Genomic DNA, 17580 nt, shown 5'->3' on the forward strand with positions numbered 1-17580 from the left:
GTGGCCCTAAGAAGGACCGTTGGGGTTCTTGAAGCCTACACTAACTGCTAACACTCTCCCTGCCTAACCACCACTTCTGGCCCTGGACTATTACTGCAGGGCGCAATGCTCTGCACGGCCGATATACAAAAAAAAAAATGTGCAACACTGCAAAAGGCAGCCTCCACAGTACTGCACATGGTTAGATGTGGCCCTAAGAAGGACGGTTGGGGTTCTTGAAGCCTACACTAACTCCTAACGCTCTCCCTACAGCAGCTCCGGCACCAGCAGCACTGTCCCTCAGCTATCTCACAAGGCATCTGAGGCGAGCCGCGGGAGGGGCCGACTTTTATACTCGGGTGACATCTGATCTCCCCAGCCACTCACAGCAGAGGGGTGGTATAGGGCTGGAACATCACAGGGGGAAGTTGTAATGCCTTCCCTGTCTTTCAATTGGCCAGAAAAGCGCGCTAACGTCTCAGACAGGAAAGTGAAAGTAACCCGAACATCGCGTGGTACTCGTTACGAGTAACGAGCATCCCGAACACGCTAATATTCGCCCGAGCATCAAGCTCGGACGAGTACGTTCGCTCATCTCTAGTCAAGAGGCGACAAATTTAAAAACTAATCAGCGCCAGCTCCCTGGTGAAACAATAAGTTGGCAGAGCAGACGATCTCCCCGCTAGAGAGCCCCACAACCCTGTAGCGCTCCCAGTCACTCTCCTCCTTGCAGTCAGCTAAAATGGCTGACAGACAGGAGCCTGATGTACAGCAGGACAGCTTTCCCACAGCCAGCCCTGCTAAACAGCGCCCCAGAAAAGAACAGGGGATTTATATACCTCTTCCCACATGAAGGGATGACTCTCTTACATCTATTCCTTCATCTGCTCAGTCTGTCTCAGACGCCTATATAAAAGAGATGGGGATAGCACTGAGGGACTCTATGCAAGTCAATTTTATCGTGTTAACCTCCTCCCTTAAAGCTACAGTAACGGAAATTGAAGCTAGATTGGACCATACTGAAAATAAAATAGGAGAACTGTCCAACTCTCATAATGACCTTATTGATTCCCATTATGCTCTCGGAGGAGGTAGAACGCCTGAAGACCAAAATGGCTGACCTGGAAGATCGTAACAGGCACAACAACATTAAATTTCGCAGTGTGCCAAAGAAAACCTCAGAGTCAGAAATTCCAAACTATCTGAGAAACCTACTATAATCTATGCTCCCTGACGCATCACTACATGACTTAACAATTGACAGAGCGCATAGAATACCCAAGTCAAGATTTATTCCATCATTGCTAGAATACACTTCTTCCATATTAAAGAAGCTCTGATGGCAGTGGCGCATAAGACCAACCAGCTCCTAGCTCCCTACACAAATATCTGCCTCTATCAGCATCTATCTCTAGCAACGATGGAGGCGAGAAAGAAACTTTCCAACATAACTGCCACATTATATCAAGTTAACATTCAATACAGGTGGGGGTTTCCCACAAAAATCCTCATCCACAAGGATGAAACCACATACGTGATCCACAAACCAGAAGATGCAGATTCTCTCTTCAGCTCCAGGGGTGTTGCTATACCAGATCCACAACAAACCAACACTGTCAGGAGACCCAGATCTACTATGATGAATAAATCATAATACCAAGGTCCTGTCAAGGTACTTTTTACTTTATGCTGTACAAAAAATGAGGGTATACTCTCATGCCCAACAGGTGAACTTGTTGATTCCATCCCCCCATACCATACAAGTCCTATGCTCTGTTTCAGGTCTTGTTCTTTTCTACGTACCACCACCCCTGTTTTTCCGAGGCCAGACAGAATACCTGAATCCCTTTAACCCTAATGTTTGCTATGTTCAATGTGTTAAATTTCATGCCGTAAGGCCATTGTTTTTCCTTCTTTCTAGATTCAGAAGACTTGTGGGCACTGTTTAATTCCAGATTCACATTTCCTGTACCTTTAATATGGCCGTAAATAGTTTTTCAATTAATGCAAATGGTTTGAATTCACCTTACAAAAAGGCATCTGTCAGGTCCGGCGGCTCTGGGGGTCTCCGTGCCCGCACTACCGGTCCTAGTACCAGGGCTGTGGGGGTGCGGCTCAGAGGAGCCCCGGTCTTGGTGACCTCCCCTGGCCGCCAGTATCCGGTATGCTGGCTCCGGTAGCGCGCGCCCGTGCGCAGGGAGCGTGCGCTTAGTGAGTTGGGTTGCTTGGAAAGCGGCATCCCCTTGCCATGACACCTGGGTGTGTTCCTTCTGTCGCTGCCTGTCACACTCCCGCGTCCTGTGATTGGGTCCTGCTGCTCTCAGGCTCCCCACCCCAATCAGCTGCTCGGGCGGGAGTTCTGACAGCATTTAAACTGCTCAGTTTCCTCCTGAGATTGCCAGTGTATGTTTGGTCTCCAGCTACACCTGCATTACCTGCATTTGATTCCCTGCTTTGACTCGCTTACTTTGGACCTGACTTTGCCTTCGTTTGACCCCTTGTATCTCGTTTTCTCCTGTTGCCAACCCGGATTTCCTGACCTACCTTTGTGTTTGTGTGTTTACCTGTATTTGTCTGTTAGTCTGACTCCTGCCCCACATCCCTAGCTAGCCTTGGGACGGTCACCCAGTTGTTGCCCTAGAGCTTAGCCTAGGGGGGCAAGTAGGTAGGGACAGCAGTTGCGGGTAGTTTTCAGGGACTTTCAGTTACCCGGACCACAGCTCCCTTGACAGCATCTTTGTGGAAAGATGCACTTAGAGCCAATGCTGACATTGTATGCATTCAGGCAACCCACTTTGTAGCCTCTGCCTGTCCAATTTTTTTCTAGACTACATCTTAGATGTCTTTGCCTGTCTCTTGTCCAGCTGTTCAGGAGCATCTCTGTGGAGTGTCCAGCAGTAGTCAGTCAGGATGGTAGGGGACCATTTTCTCTGGTATCGTTGTTCCATTCTTGTAATATCTTGATGAAAACGTTTGCCATGTTCATCATTGACCATACCACAGTTGTCTGGGAAGAAATCCAGATGGGAATGAAGGAAGTGGATCTTTAGAGACACATTGCAGCTAAGTTTCTGATACGGCATAAGCATGTTTTGTACTAGCTCCTTGTAGTTTTCTGTCCTAACATCCCCGAGAAAGTTTGTAGACACTAGGCGAAAGGCATTCCATGCTTGTTTCACATCTCTCTGCAGCAAGTTGTTGAATCGGTCATCTTTCAAGAGCTCTCGAATCTGAGGACCCAGAAAAACTCCCTCTTTAATCTTTGCCTCGCTGAGTCGAGGGAAGTTTTCATAAAAGATATCGGAAAGCTGGCGAAGACCAGTTCAAGACTTTCATGAAGTTTTTCATCAAACCTAGTTTGATGTGAAGGGGTGGTAGCAGGATTTTGTGAGCCTCGACCAGAGCTGGGTGCTGGATATTCTTCTCTCCAACTGCTACAATTTGGCTGCGAGTCCATTCCTTCTGCAAGTAGTGCAATTCCCTTGCTCAGCTATCCCACTCACATAAGAAACACACGTATTTTGTATATCCCTGCTGCAGTCCCATTAAAGGGGCAACTATCTTCAAATCACCACAGAGGTGCCAGGTAACTGCAAGGATGTTGTTACAGCCCTACTGGATACATTCAGACGGTGAAACACAGAAAATGAACTATATGAAATATCTTCAAAAGGAGAGCCAATAAAAAATGTTCATGGTCATATTAGTGTTCAGATCAAGATACTACAGATTAAATTCAGGACCTTTTTAAGTCAGTAACAATTTTACTGTAATGGCACAATGTGTTATTTGATATAAATCTATGCTAATTGCTTAATCATATGTGAGTAAAACTTGTCATTATGTTTACTAATCAGTGGAATCTGCCATAGGGTGCAGAAGTCCGATAAAATCATTTTTATAAATATCAGGCAATCCGCATTGTCTGCCAGTTTCACACCCCCAGCTATGACAAACGCCCTTTCTAACACCACACTGAAAGTAGGTCAGGTGAACACCTTTAACCCCTTAAGGATTACTATTTTGGGGTACATATGGCTTTTTGATCAATTTTATTGCGCTTTTTAGGAGGCAAAATGAATGAAAATAAGCACTTTGCCTCTGTTTTTCTTTACGGTTTTTGCTGTGCAGGATAATTAGTATGATCCCATTATAGTACAGGTCGTTACAGACATGATGATACCACATATGTGAGTTTTTTTCTTACATTTTTCATGTTTTTCATACAAAAAGGGGAAAATGAGCAAAAAAAGGTTATTTAAAATGATTTTTACATTTTTTTTCACTATTTCTTTTGGCTCTCTACACTCTTTATGTCCCTGATGGGGACCTGAGTCATAGCAGCTATGATAAGACACTGCAATGCCTTATTGCTTGTAATAGCGATCATAGCACAGTGGCAAAGCAGGACGCCTGTATTCAGCATCCTGTTGCCACGGCAAACCTGTTGGCACTCCACAATTACATTGTGAGGGTCCAATGATATTACAGAGGAAGCGTGCTCCCTCTGTGAACCCTTTACGTGCCGCAATCAACATAGATTGTGGCATGCAGGGGGTTAACAGCAGCGGTCAGTGATTAGTGACAAGGGGACTCTCCGCGGGGAGTAAAGAATCCCCTGCCATAGCTGGCACAGTTGTGACAGAGGATTGGTATGTTCTCCCATTGCTTGGGCTGCAATGGGCTGGCAGCAACCCTTGCAGTGATTTTCAGGGAATGGTTTTAAATATAAGCCTTTCCCTGAAAATCATCCCTAGCATGTGTAAAAAATGTAAAAAAATATATACTCACCTCTCCGCCGCTGGCAGGGCTCAGGTGCGGCTAGCCGCTTGGTCTACCTGCACTGTTCTAAAGCTCTTCCAGCAGGTGAGGATTTAAAAACCCTGCCAGCAGAAAGGGCTGTGTCTGATTGACTGAGTGCTCAGCCAATCATAGACAGTGCTCAGCCATTCATTGAATGACAGCTGGGCGCTGCCTGTGATTGGTTTTTGGAATTCAATGAATGGCCGAGCGCTGCCTGTGATTGGCTAAGCACTGTGACCAATCAGCCAATGAGAGACAGTCCTTTCAGCAGGTGGGGATTTTAAATCCCGGCCTGCTGGAAGAGCTTCAGAGCAGTGCAGGGAGATCAAGTGGCTAGACGCACCTGAGCCCCGACAGTGGCGGAGAGGTGAGTATATATATATTTTTTTTTTTACACATGCTAAGAATGATTTTCAGGGAAGGGCTTATATTTAAAGCCCTTCCCTTGAATATCACTGCAGGGGTTGCCGGCAGCCCATTGCTTTCAACGTGGCCGCCGGCAACAGTGGCAGCCCCATTTAAAAGAAATGGGAACGGGCCTTCATTCACATGCTTTTTGGCAAATATGTGGACGCACAGTTTTGTGTGCACCTATGTACGCACATAAACACGCTCGTCTGAATGAGGCCTTACTCTTTGACCATAATGGATAAGTGCTGGCTGTGAGTTCAAACCTGTGCTGTTGTTGCAGGCTGCAACGGGCTCAAAAAACTATTCCACACCTCTGTTAGACCTCCTTTGCCACCAGTGGTGGTGCTGTTGTGGTGGCTTTCTGCTCATCCGATATAAGCCGCAGAGCTGCGATCCATTACGGATTCATCCAAGTGGAAATGGGGAAATTCTCTGCTCAAGCTGCCTAACTGCTCCCCTGCTTCTGGACCTATATTATTACCCTCTTCTTCTTCCTCCTCTTCTATATTTCTCCCATGGTTGGAGAAACGTGAATGGAGAAGACGCCTCCCCTTTCTTGCCCAAAGCCACCCTTTTTGCGGTGTTGAGTAATGGTGGACTGGCCAGGCAGTTGAGAGATTGGTATCCCTTCCTTCTCCTCCTGTGACAACAACACATTATTGTCCCTGAGGTCATACCACTAGGTGCTGAAGAAAAGTAGAAAGTCGTGGACTAAAGGCGCAACAATCGTAATAAAAAAGAGAATATTGAAATGAGTGATTAACCCATTTCTTTTCATTAGATGATTAAAAACAGCCAATATTATTGTGTTTCCCCCAAAACAGCTGCATGAAAAGGCAGACTCCGTGGGGAGAGAGGTTTCCTGCCACACCAAAAAGAAAAACAGAACCTTTAGTTCATGACATTTTACTTCTCTTCAGCCCAGTTACTACACCCTGCTTTATATGTTTGGTGATTAGTGGACAGACAGCAACTTATCCTGTCTTTGCACGAAGATTATTTTCTCCATCCATAGCCTTAGTAAAGGTTGCTCCACTCTATGCCTTTTTCTTGGATACTGATCGGTGAATCAGGCTACAACTGCACACGTCTTTAATCTGCAACCACTCCACAGGCATCAAGTGACCAACCTCCATACAGAGTAGACTAATGGCATACACCATCTAGTACTCCATAATTGCCTCTGCTACATATGCAATGTGGAATTCCATTGTGTAGACACATCCCAGATAAGACAGTTGGCTGGTTTCCCGAACAGCTGGGTGGGAACACCGAAAGTGTGAGCAGTTTTCTGGCCTTTTCCAGCAGTGGTTGTAAAGCTGGGTAATTGTTTAGGAAGTGCTGCAATATACATTTTGTTCTTTGTTTATATATTTGAGTTTTATATCTTTTTTAGTTGTTCCTTTCTTCATCTCTCCTAGTGAGTCCGTTTTACTAATATTACTTTATTTTACTCTAAACTTTTTTATGCATATTCTATACCATTCATCATATGATCTATAGTCTAATGTTAGCTTTCAATGCGTGGGTCCCTTTTCATATACAATCTCTTTTATATTTATTTGTATTCCTATTAAGACTGCATACCCCCAACCTAATCTACTATTTTCAAATACATAGTAATCCCCTCATATTCTAGGTTGTCCTTGCTTTTATTTCTATTAAGTTGTTATAGTGCCATTTGGACTGTTATTTGTTTTTTGTTTAGTTTACTCTCAAGTACATATAAAGTATGTGACTTTCACACTGGACGCATGCATCATGTTATTGAACTGCACGTGGGGGGACGTGCTTCTATCATGGCGTTTGCGGTCACGTCCAGTCGTTGGAACTAAGCCTGATGTTGGTACCTTTTTTGCCGAGGTGCACACCTGGGTGCCATGTTTCACGAAGCTTGCGCCAATCTTATGTATGCAATTATGGCCATCCCCAAGCAACTGCTTCTTTATATATATATTACCCCTTAGTCATTGTAACTTATGTGCTTGACAAAGGAGATCTTTAGGCCTCCTGCCCACGGCTGGGTGGGAATCCAACTGTGAAATCTCGCAGCGGAATCAGACCCGATGCCCCCCCAGAGACCTCATATTCACCTCCAGCACAAGTGTCTCAGCTGGCACGCATGCGCAGTGCAGGGCATTACACGCCGGCGCTGGGCTGTGATGCGGATTCCCGCGATACATCCACTTACAGCACAGAGTATCGATGGACGGACTGCTTCCACTAACTGTAATGGAAGCCGTCCGTGCGATTTTCCGCAATGAATAGAACATGCTTCGTTTCTCCCCCGCGAGCAGAAAATCGCAGTTGATTTCCGCTCGTGGGTAGGAGAGAATCTATTCACATAGCATGTCTATGGATGGCGATTACTACAAGATTCACGGCGGTTATCTGACCGCGAATCCCGCAGCGATTGACCATCCGTGGGCATCCGGCCTTACTCCGAAACGTGTGCACTGTTCCTGTACGATTGTTTATTGTTTTTCATAAAATAAATAATTCTTTCAAAGCATAGGTGTATCCAATCCCGTAACTCCTGAGAAACCAAACAAGACTTCATTACACTGCACCCTTGGATAATAAGGGGAGTCCGGGTGCCCATCAGATCTGTCTCCCAAGTAAGTACCTGTCCGTTTATTTTATCCAATTACATAAACCCTTTTTAGATTGACCTTTGCCGACTGGTGCAGATGGATTGCTCTGTGCCTGTGACTGGGAGGTAGAGGAAACGTGGTATTTGAGGCATTCTGTGTCATCCACTCTACAGCTGATCTGTGTGCTGCAGATACAAGGTACAGCCGGAATGACCTCTAGTGGATGGCAAAGGGCTTGTTTTGCCTTCTGCAGAACGTGGAGCTGTTGATTCAATGTACGGTAAGCGGCTCAAAGTGCCAATGTGGCCTGTCCTTTACCACCTCCACCACTGTCATGTTCCGTAACACTTGCTTTCTTCAGGTTTCCTTTTCATTTATTTATTTTTTAGGGTTCTTTGGTTCACTTTTTTGTTCAGTTTTATGTAACTTATCAGCTGACTGACTGTATATTATGCAGAAAACTGCTGCTAGCTGCGTAAGGCCTGTAGATAATGTAGCTGCTTGATAGGTGACTCTGAATTATGTCTGAGGCTACTGACACACACCGTATGTATTTGCTGTTTCTCTGTTTGATTTTCTTTTTGTTTTAGATTAACAAAAAATCATCATCATCTAAATAAGCCCCAATCCCTGGGTTGTAGGATGTGTTAGAACAGAAAACCACATAGTATAGCTTGTATTTTTATTAGCTGTTCCTGTTTGGCATAGAGTAATTAAATTCCCCAAACCCTACTGCTAACTGCATAGGGTCTGAAAATAATTCGGAGTGGCCGGACTGGCAACTTTGGACGACGTTTGAGACTACAAACAGATAACTACAATATTACCCACGCCAAAGCGTATTTTGTCTGTCTACTTTTCTGCTATGTACATTGAGAGCAGCAGAAAAATACCCACCACCAATGTACAGACCATGTTTCGTATAAGCATTTAAAATTGATGCAGCAATTTTCTCTGCTGTTTCCAATAGAAACCCATTTAACTTCTCTGCTGGTAAGCAAGCTTTTACATGCAGCAGCAATACATCTTCTGTAGAATATCTGTCCCTATTGACAAGAGACCATGTGTTATATAGGCATATAAAACTGATGCTGCTTCTCTGTTCTGTGCTCAACTATAAAATGGACACGGATTACACTGTGCCTATGTTATATATGGTTAGGTCATGTGAGGCAGGCATCCAATGAAAGTACTGCCCATATGCAAGATGGAGGACACATTTAGTGACATCAGCAAAGCACCCTGCCTGCTGATTGGCTGCATGCTTCCCATTGCAGCAGGAATTATTGGAAATTCCATTTTCCCACGGGTGTTGCCAAAAATCACTTTACATTAACTAATTTTATTTTGCAAAAACCATAATGATTTTATTGCCCGGCCAATTAAGACGAGCAGTAATAGTAGTAGGCACTGTTGCCTTGCAGTGCTTGTGGTTCAAAACTAACCAAGGACAACATCAGCATCAAATTGAAAACTCGGTGCAGTTGTTGTATTTGGTCAGACTTGAACCTAGGACTCCAGTGCTATGAGCCAACACTGCTAGCTACTATGTTGCAGCTTCTTCTTTCTTCTCTTTTTGCCTACTCTGGAGGAGGAGGGGAACAACAAGCACATAAAAGTAATCAATACATAGAGAATGTAGATGTTGTATTTTGTCAGGTTTAAACCTAGAACCCCAACACTGCAAAGCAGCAGTGCTAACCACTGAGCCACCAAGCTTCTTTGTCCTTCCTTCGGCTTTTTCTCAAGAATAGGAGAAGGATAAGAAAGAGAAAAAGAAGAAGAATTGGGAGGAGATTAATTTGCAGTTAAAACAATACCAGAACAGGATGAGCAGAGCAGTAAATAGTTAATTAGTCCACTGATAAGGCATGTGAAAGTTTTATGGTCTTAAATTGGTGTTAGGGGGTCACCTGGCTAGCGTGTCATCTCTGCTACAGATTTCTGATATTCTCCACTGATGCAAGAAGCCCCCTTCAAGGTTCATTACCTTCTTGAGAGTAACAAACATAGTTAGAAACTTGTACTCCCAAATTCTTCTGTGACGAGATTTGAAATAGCCTTTTACTATACTAAATTAATCACTCCAGGTCTGTGCCTTTTCATATGTATGTGTGTATATATGTATGCCTCTTTGGATCTATTTCATTAAGCCTGAAGAAGAACCCTAAGTAGGTTTGAAAGCTCGCTATAACATCGTGTATTTTTGGCAGCCATTAAAAGTTATCATATCTACAAGATTACTTCGTTCCTCTCACTGAGAACAATCACGATGTAAAGCTCTTATACATAAAAGCGTAGAATTACTATACAAGTTAAATGGTAATTCTGGGTTTGTATGTATAGTACTGTAAATGCTCTTTTAATTGCAACTTTTGGGCTTTGGTTAGATATGTCAGAACACAACTCTGTACAAAAGTATCCATGAAGTATAGAAGTAGATGTCCTAAGACATCAACAATTTTTACTGGCTAGCTTCAGACTCAGTCACAAGTGATTGAGTATCCAACATTAAGAAAATGTAGCTGCAAATTTAAAATGAGAAAAAAAAATCATAGTACCAAATTATAATGAGTTATAGTCTTATTTATTTTATATACATATATACATTGACACAAGAACAAACAATTAAATATCCTGAAATACCTATATAGCTCACATTCCTATGTCACACAGTATATATATATATCCTGGAAACGTAATTAAAAAAGGTCATTTAATACAAAATAAAATTTTCTTTGGTATTAACAAACATGTTTCAAACTGGATTGCACAGTCAAAAAGTTTTTTTACTATTATATGTCATTTTATTACCGGAATACAATTTTTAAGGGCTCATTCAGATGAGTGAAATTTTAACGCATGTATAGGTGCATTTTTAAAATGCACCTATTAGAACCAATGCTTTCCAATGAAAGCAGTCACATGTCCATTTTTTACAAGCATTTAAAATTCGCTCCGGCAAAAGGTAGTCAGCATTTTCAATTCTAACAAAAACGTGGTCTTCTTGCGAATCTATGCAACTTTGTCATTAGGAAGTTCTACTGTCAAAGCCCTTAAATAAGTCTTAGCTACAGAAGAAAAAAATAATAATACATCATCCAGAAGCACTGTCCGGCTCCATCGCATGTTCTCCCCGGGTCCCCGGTATGCTTCTTCAATTTCTTATGGCCGGAGATTGACAAATCCCAGCCTCCTGGAAGTGCTGCCTCTGATTGGCTCAGCGCTTTGATCATTCCCAGCCGAATAGCAGCAGAATGTCCAATCAGAGGCAGAGCTTCCAGGAGGAACATGAAGAAGAAGAGTGTAGGGGACAAAGGGAGCGCTTCTAGGTAATGTATTATTTTATTATCTTTTTTCCTGTAGCTAGGGCTTACTTCCAGGGTAGGGCCTACATTTCAAGCCCACCCCGCCCCTGAAAATCCATGTGGGGGCTGCCTTCATCCCATTGCTTTCAATGGGGTGGTAGCAGCGCTGGCCCCATTGAAAGCAATGGGATAGCATTGCGCTCCTCTACCACAGCTATGACAGCTGTGGCAGAGGTTTCCTTCCTCCCGGCAGGGAGTTCCCTCATCACTGAACACTGTGACAGTGCTGCCGGGCCCCTTGACAACCAGATGAAACTCCTGGAAGGAATCCCCTGCTGCAGCTGTCACAGCCACAGCAGGGGATAGAAATCCACTCCATTGCTTTCAATGGGGCTGCACTATATATGCGAATTTTACAATCGTGTGACCGCACAACAAGTGCGAATAAAAAACTTATCTAAAGCTTCGATCACACATTTTTATAAATGCATTCTGCGGTTTTTTTCATGCACCTGTACATGCGTGAAAAAAAAACGCTACTCTGACTGAGCCCTAAATAACAGGCCAAAAAAATGAATGTCGGAAAACATAATAAAATATTCCTATGACCACAGTTCCACCCCCTTCCTCCACTAAATACTGATATGCTCATTTTTGGTAATCATTGTTATCATAATACAATAGTGAATAGTGCATCAAACCTGCAGTAGAAAGTCATAGATGAACCCGTCATCCTATAAAGTATCATTTTACTGGTACTGTAACAGTCAAATACTGTAAATGATGGTAAAAAAATAATGTTCTACAACCTGCCTGACTACGGGTAGTAGAAACGAGATAATTTTCATATTCTAGTTGCAGTTCTGCTAAAATGACAATATTATGCAAGTGGATATGGACTAGACAGGAGTTTTCCAAAAAAGTATGGTATATAAAGTATAGAAGCCTTCCATAAACACTTTACCATCTGAAATTATTTATTTTGGTGGGGTTTCTCTGACAGTTTTTTTTCTACTGATAACTAGACAATGGGAGGACTTTATCAATGCCTTTATGCCACTATTTAAGCAGATAAGTCACAAATTTTGCTGCATGCCACATTTGTACAGAATTTTGCAACTTTTCTCATAAATTACAATGAAAATCTTTGACATCTCATGGCTGGTGAGATTCAATTTCCTAGTGCCCAGACAGCGTAATACTACCATAGTAATGCTCAAATAATAGTTCCAATACTATGCCAATATAACAGCTGCATGCATGACAAATAGCAGTACCACGCAGTGCTCACATGCTGCCAAAATGTGCCCTAATGTGAACACATGTGCTATACAGTACTTAAACATATTGTTATATGTTTTCTTAAAGACCTGGAAGTTTACAGCATGCCACTGTTAGTGATGGTCATCCTTAGCTGGTGGAAGCCCAAGCATAATTGTTCTTTTTGCGGCTGCAAAAACCTAGCAACTACACTACAACTATAGTAAAATGAACTCTGATTCAATAGATTGTCATTTGCATCTTATTTCCAATGGTACCCATAATATCAACGCAGCCGTCATTCCATACGCCAGACCCAAGCCCGGATAAATGGGGAGGGTTGGGAGAAGACCTGGTGACCCACCCTGTTAAATCCTTACCTTGAAAACCCTATGAAAGAGCTCTCAACTGAAAAAAAAGGCTAAAAAGTCAAAATAGACAACGAGGCCATAGAATACGTGCGAGACCTCATATTCCTTGGTTCGAAAATTGACTACAATGGGGAATCTATGCCAGAGATAAAACATAGGATATAACAAAAATCTGGAAAAGTCAGGATATCGGCATCACAACTAAATGCAGGATAGTGCAAACCACCGCTTTCCCCATAGCCATGTATGAATGTGAAAGCTGGACTGTGAAAAAAGCTGATAGAAGGAGGATTGATGTGTTTGAGCTGTGGTGCTGGCGAAAGCTGCTGTGTATACCCCGGATGATGAGAGTAACAAACAGAGAAGTCCTGAATTGTATAAGACTTGATATATCATGGAGGGCAAGATGACAGGGCTCAGGCTCACATATTTTGGCCATATAATGTGTGCAGAGTTGCTAGAAAAATCTGTAATGTTTGGACAGATCAGTGGCAAAAGAAGACTCGGCGCCAAAGGACACAATGGCTGATACTGTCAAAGCCAATACTGGCATGGAGAGCACACAACTGAAAGAAACAGTGCAAAACCAAAAAACATGGAGGGAGCTCGTCTCTAGGGTCGTTGAGGGTCGTGAACGACTAAACAACTAACAACAGCAACCCATAATATTGAAATATAGCAGGCCAAAATCGTTCCACACTATTCAAATCTGAAGCCCTAGACTTTTCCAATTAGGTTTGTGATGCCTCAAAAACACAATTTCTATAAAAGCTTTAACCCTTTCCAATCCAATTTTGGATTCAGGGTTTCCTAGTGGACTTTCTCTTTCTGCCATTTTACAATGCGCCATCTGCTGGCTAGAGCCAATACTGCAATATGTGACATGCCAGAGAGGCCCCCCGACAACAAAGCAGCTGTCAATATAATACCCTGCCGGACGTCTTCCGACATCAGAGCTGCACAGGCTTCAATCAGAATGTAGGAAGAAGTCAGACAGTGAATTGGAAAAGGTTAAAGGAGTTGTCCCTACCACTTCTAAGATTAATGTCCTATACTTCGGACAAGTCATCAATAGCAGATTGGCATGGATTCACTGCCCAAGACCCCCACCGAGCTTGGTGTTCTTCTGAAAGCTGCTGCTTTGTTAGTAACGCTCTGTATAATACTCCCGTAATAGTCCTGAGGATAGCTCATGAATCTCAGAAGTGGGACACTAATTACATCATTCTTATAGACACCTTCACATTATGCATTTGATACAAATTGTTTGATACTGAAATTACGTGATAGTAATGGCTTTATGTCATAAGCCCTTACTATTAGAGCTGCCTTATTTGACTTTATCGCTAACCAATCACACTTTACCAATATCCTCTGTAACATTATTGGTTATCTATACTTTGTTAGTTTGTGCGACATAACTTTGCACATTAAGTGAAGTTATTTTATTATATTAATTGTGTTACTGCATATAACAAGCATATTCCATTATACATAAAGGGTATGGAGTTATTTTAGTAGTAGTGTATGCATTGGATTAAATGTACATGTAATTGTGCATTACATTGCATAAAGTCCCATTCTGAGGACATTCCCGATGTTGCATGTATAAAAAAATGGCAAACCCACAGCTTGCTCCTTTTTTCCCCAATGATTTCCCTTCCTCAAAAATGTGAATACATTTCTATAATAATGATGTTACAGAATTCTAATAGCAGAAATCTCGAAGCAGAACCCAACGCTTCGAGGTCTTTTATTGTGAAAGCCATGGTGGACCCAGGCTTCACTAATGGTATCTTTTTAGATGTATCTACAACATTCCATAGTACTCCACTGCTACTTTGCATTAGGTTTCAGTTCTGCTACCCATAACTACTGTAATATGGTAACTTATCCACAGCCACCCACATGGCAGTCATATTTACAGTCATTCTAGAATGTATGTAAGCAAGAAGCTTCCAAGATGTAACGTTGAATGTAACACGTGTTACTTTATGGTAGGGTAAGACTAAATTAAAATATCTGAATACTGTGTGTGGCTTGTCTAGCATGTAAGTGTCTGACATAGAGATGGGAAGGCCTGGAAAAAAATGAAAAAAATTGGAAAAAAAAACAAAAAGTTAGCTGATTTTTTTCCCAAAGCCATTTTTTCCAGAAAAATTGAAAAAAAATCTGTAAAATATGTTTTTTTTCCAATTGTATGTCTATGACATGGTATCCAAACTATAGAACATAAAAATGGCTTTGGAAAAAAACTGTCAATTTTTCAGTTTTTTTTCCAGGCCTTCCCATCTCTAGTCCTACAGCACCTTATAAAACGTTCCTTTGTTCTGCAATCAATGTTCATCTATGAATGACTGTCTATTTACTCTGAGTAGAGATTGGCGGCTAGAAGAGCTCTCCAGTATGCTCCACATCCATTCAGCGAGTGATTAGCACTCCTGTTCGAAAGCACAGGCGCGATAATTGTTGGGACGGCTCCCAAGTGTATAACAGTCATCCCATATAAAGCCACTCTAAGTAGTAAAGCAGATCTTTGTGTTTCACATATTTAGAGCATACCACTAAAAATGCCCATGCACTTTCCACAAAGACAAATACACATTCACCTTTTAAGCAAATGAAACAAAACGTAGCTATTAAGACTAGATAGTAGACCAAGACTACAAAGAAGTGGAATTAATGACACTTTTTTTGCTCTTTCGAGAGCCTCGTGTGGTGCAGAGTGCTAAGGCAGCAGAAATGCAGTCCTAAGCTCTCGCTCATGACCTGAAGGTTGGGAGTTCAATCCCTGCTTGGTTCAGATAGCCGGTTAAAGGTTGACTCAGCCTTCCATCCTTTCAGGGTTAATAAAATGAATACCCAGCTTGCTGGGGAGTAAAAGATGACTGAGGAAGACAATGGCAAACCACCCCGCAAAACCAGTCTGCCAAGAAGAGGTCCTGTTGTGACATCACCCTCGGAGTCAGTCATAACTCAGTGCTTTTTCTCTTTCTCCTATTTCATATATTTCAATGCATTCCTTGTGATCCCAAGACATACATATATAACAGTGATCAACATTAAGCTGGTTTGGCTTATTGTAACATGCTGTATGACAACAAGTCACATCATTGAAGAGGTATGAACCAGACGTGCCTTGAAAACACATCTCATTGTCTTGCGTAGCTACTGTATGCATCGTGTGTTCTTTGAGCCTCTTCCATAATAATGTGTTGGGTTAAGGAGATATAATTTGGATTAGAACAGGAAAATATTAAAGAACATTTTTACTTGGATTTAGAATAAAAATTAACCCCTGCAATATGACCGCCATGCTATGCATGCTGGTCACTGAGCAGTCCCCACTGGTTCCATAAACTCTAATATTTCACTGCAGAAGTCGGAAGAAAGCCAAATACCTCACTCATTCAAAACGGAAAATAAAGTAATGGTAGAAAGATAGTGACTCTAAAATAAGACATTTCACTAAAAAAAAATGTAGTCTTACACAAGTAACATAGAAACACAACCGGCCCCAGCTTATGCATTGACTTTTTGAACAGTTCTATCACAATATTGTATTTCATAATAAATCAATTCTTTCTATGCATTGTCCATTTTCCTGGTAATATACTTTTGGCTTATCTTAGACAATGTGTCCATACATTAAAGCCGATGTGTAGTTTATACAAACAATAAAGTGCACATTAAGTATGGCTATTTTAACAACAAAATGTCCCAACAGATCCTTAAATGATCCCCGTATCAACAGATCCTTACATGATCACCATATCAATGGATCCTTAAATCATCACCGTATGGCAATGCCAGTTTTCAAATTGGAAGGCACGTTGGATATTGCTCCAGTCGTAAACACTTCATCCTGGAGTGAATGGCTTATTGCATAGATTCCAAGTGATTTCCTTAGCTGCACTCGCTGCAGTGATACAGTTCCCCAAAGATGACATCTCTGCAATGTTTCATTTGTTTGTATTTTCTGTGCAGTCCTCTGGTATTTTCTCCTCCGAGCAGCTTCTCTCGGAGATCCTGTCAAGATGCTCTATTTCATGGAATCTCTCGGCCACACATTGGGCTGTGAGTCTAGCCTCGGGGTCATGGTCCCAACATTCTGTGATGGTTTCACATACTAGCTGAATACCCTGGGAAAAAGATACATCAGTTAATATAGACTCATTTTTAGCGCTTCTATAAATACCTTCACTTTTTTTTCTTCTACAAGCACATCGTTCTTCAATGTAACAGAACTGAATTTGCCATTCAACCCTAGAATCTTATCATGGCACATTTATCGAGGGAGAACTGTAGAAAATACATATTAAATAGTGTCATGTAAACTTAGTTTTACTATTTCTGTACTTCGATGGAGGATATCAGACTAATGGCAGTTGTGGCATCTATGGGATATTATCAGAAAGATAACTTAGCTTGCTTAGTTGCATCTAATTAAAAGGCTATTCCCGGCGTATAATCCCTTTTAATACCGATGACCTATCCTGGCATGACTAAAGTGTCAAAATTAGAGATGAGCGAACGTGCTCGTTTAGAGCAATTACTCAATCAAGCATCGCTTTTTTCGAGTAACTGCCTAAACGGGCGAAAAGATTCGGGGAGCGCCGGGGGTGAGCGGGGGTGGATTGAGGGGGAAAGAGAGAGAGAGAGAGAGAGCGCTCCCCCCTGTTCCCCCCTGCTACCCCACCGGCCCCCGAATCATTTTGTCCGAGTAGGCAGTTACTTGAAAAAAAGAATCCTCGATCGAGTAATTGTCCTAAATGAGCACGTTCGCTCATCTCTAGTGAAAATATAAAAATGCTATATTTTGCAGGTGAACTTTGTTTGATCTTTCTTTGTGCT

The 17580-nt window shown here is 42.1% G+C and overlaps 1 protein-coding gene across 3 annotated transcripts in view; it reads right to left on the reverse strand.

The window, feature by feature from the left end:
* Nucleotides 1-10352: 10352 nt before the first annotated feature.
* The window catches only part of TGFBR2 (transforming growth factor beta receptor 2), a 70533-nt gene continuing 63305 nt past the window's right edge, over nt 10353-17580 (reverse strand). For all 3 annotated transcript variants that reach the window (XM_066585174.1, XM_066585176.1, XM_066585173.1), the window contains one exon: nt 10353-16868. In XM_066585174.1, the coding sequence (XP_066441271.1) occupies nt 16689-16868 (180 nt within the window). In that variant the 3' untranslated portion in view covers nt 10353-16688. The remainder of the gene's footprint in view (nt 16869-17580) is intronic.

This window comes from Eleutherodactylus coqui, chromosome 12 (genome assembly GCF_035609145.1).
Source record: "Eleutherodactylus coqui strain aEleCoq1 chromosome 12, aEleCoq1.hap1, whole genome shotgun sequence".
In the NCBI taxonomy this organism is placed as follows: domain Eukaryota; kingdom Metazoa; phylum Chordata; class Amphibia; order Anura; family Eleutherodactylidae; genus Eleutherodactylus; species Eleutherodactylus coqui.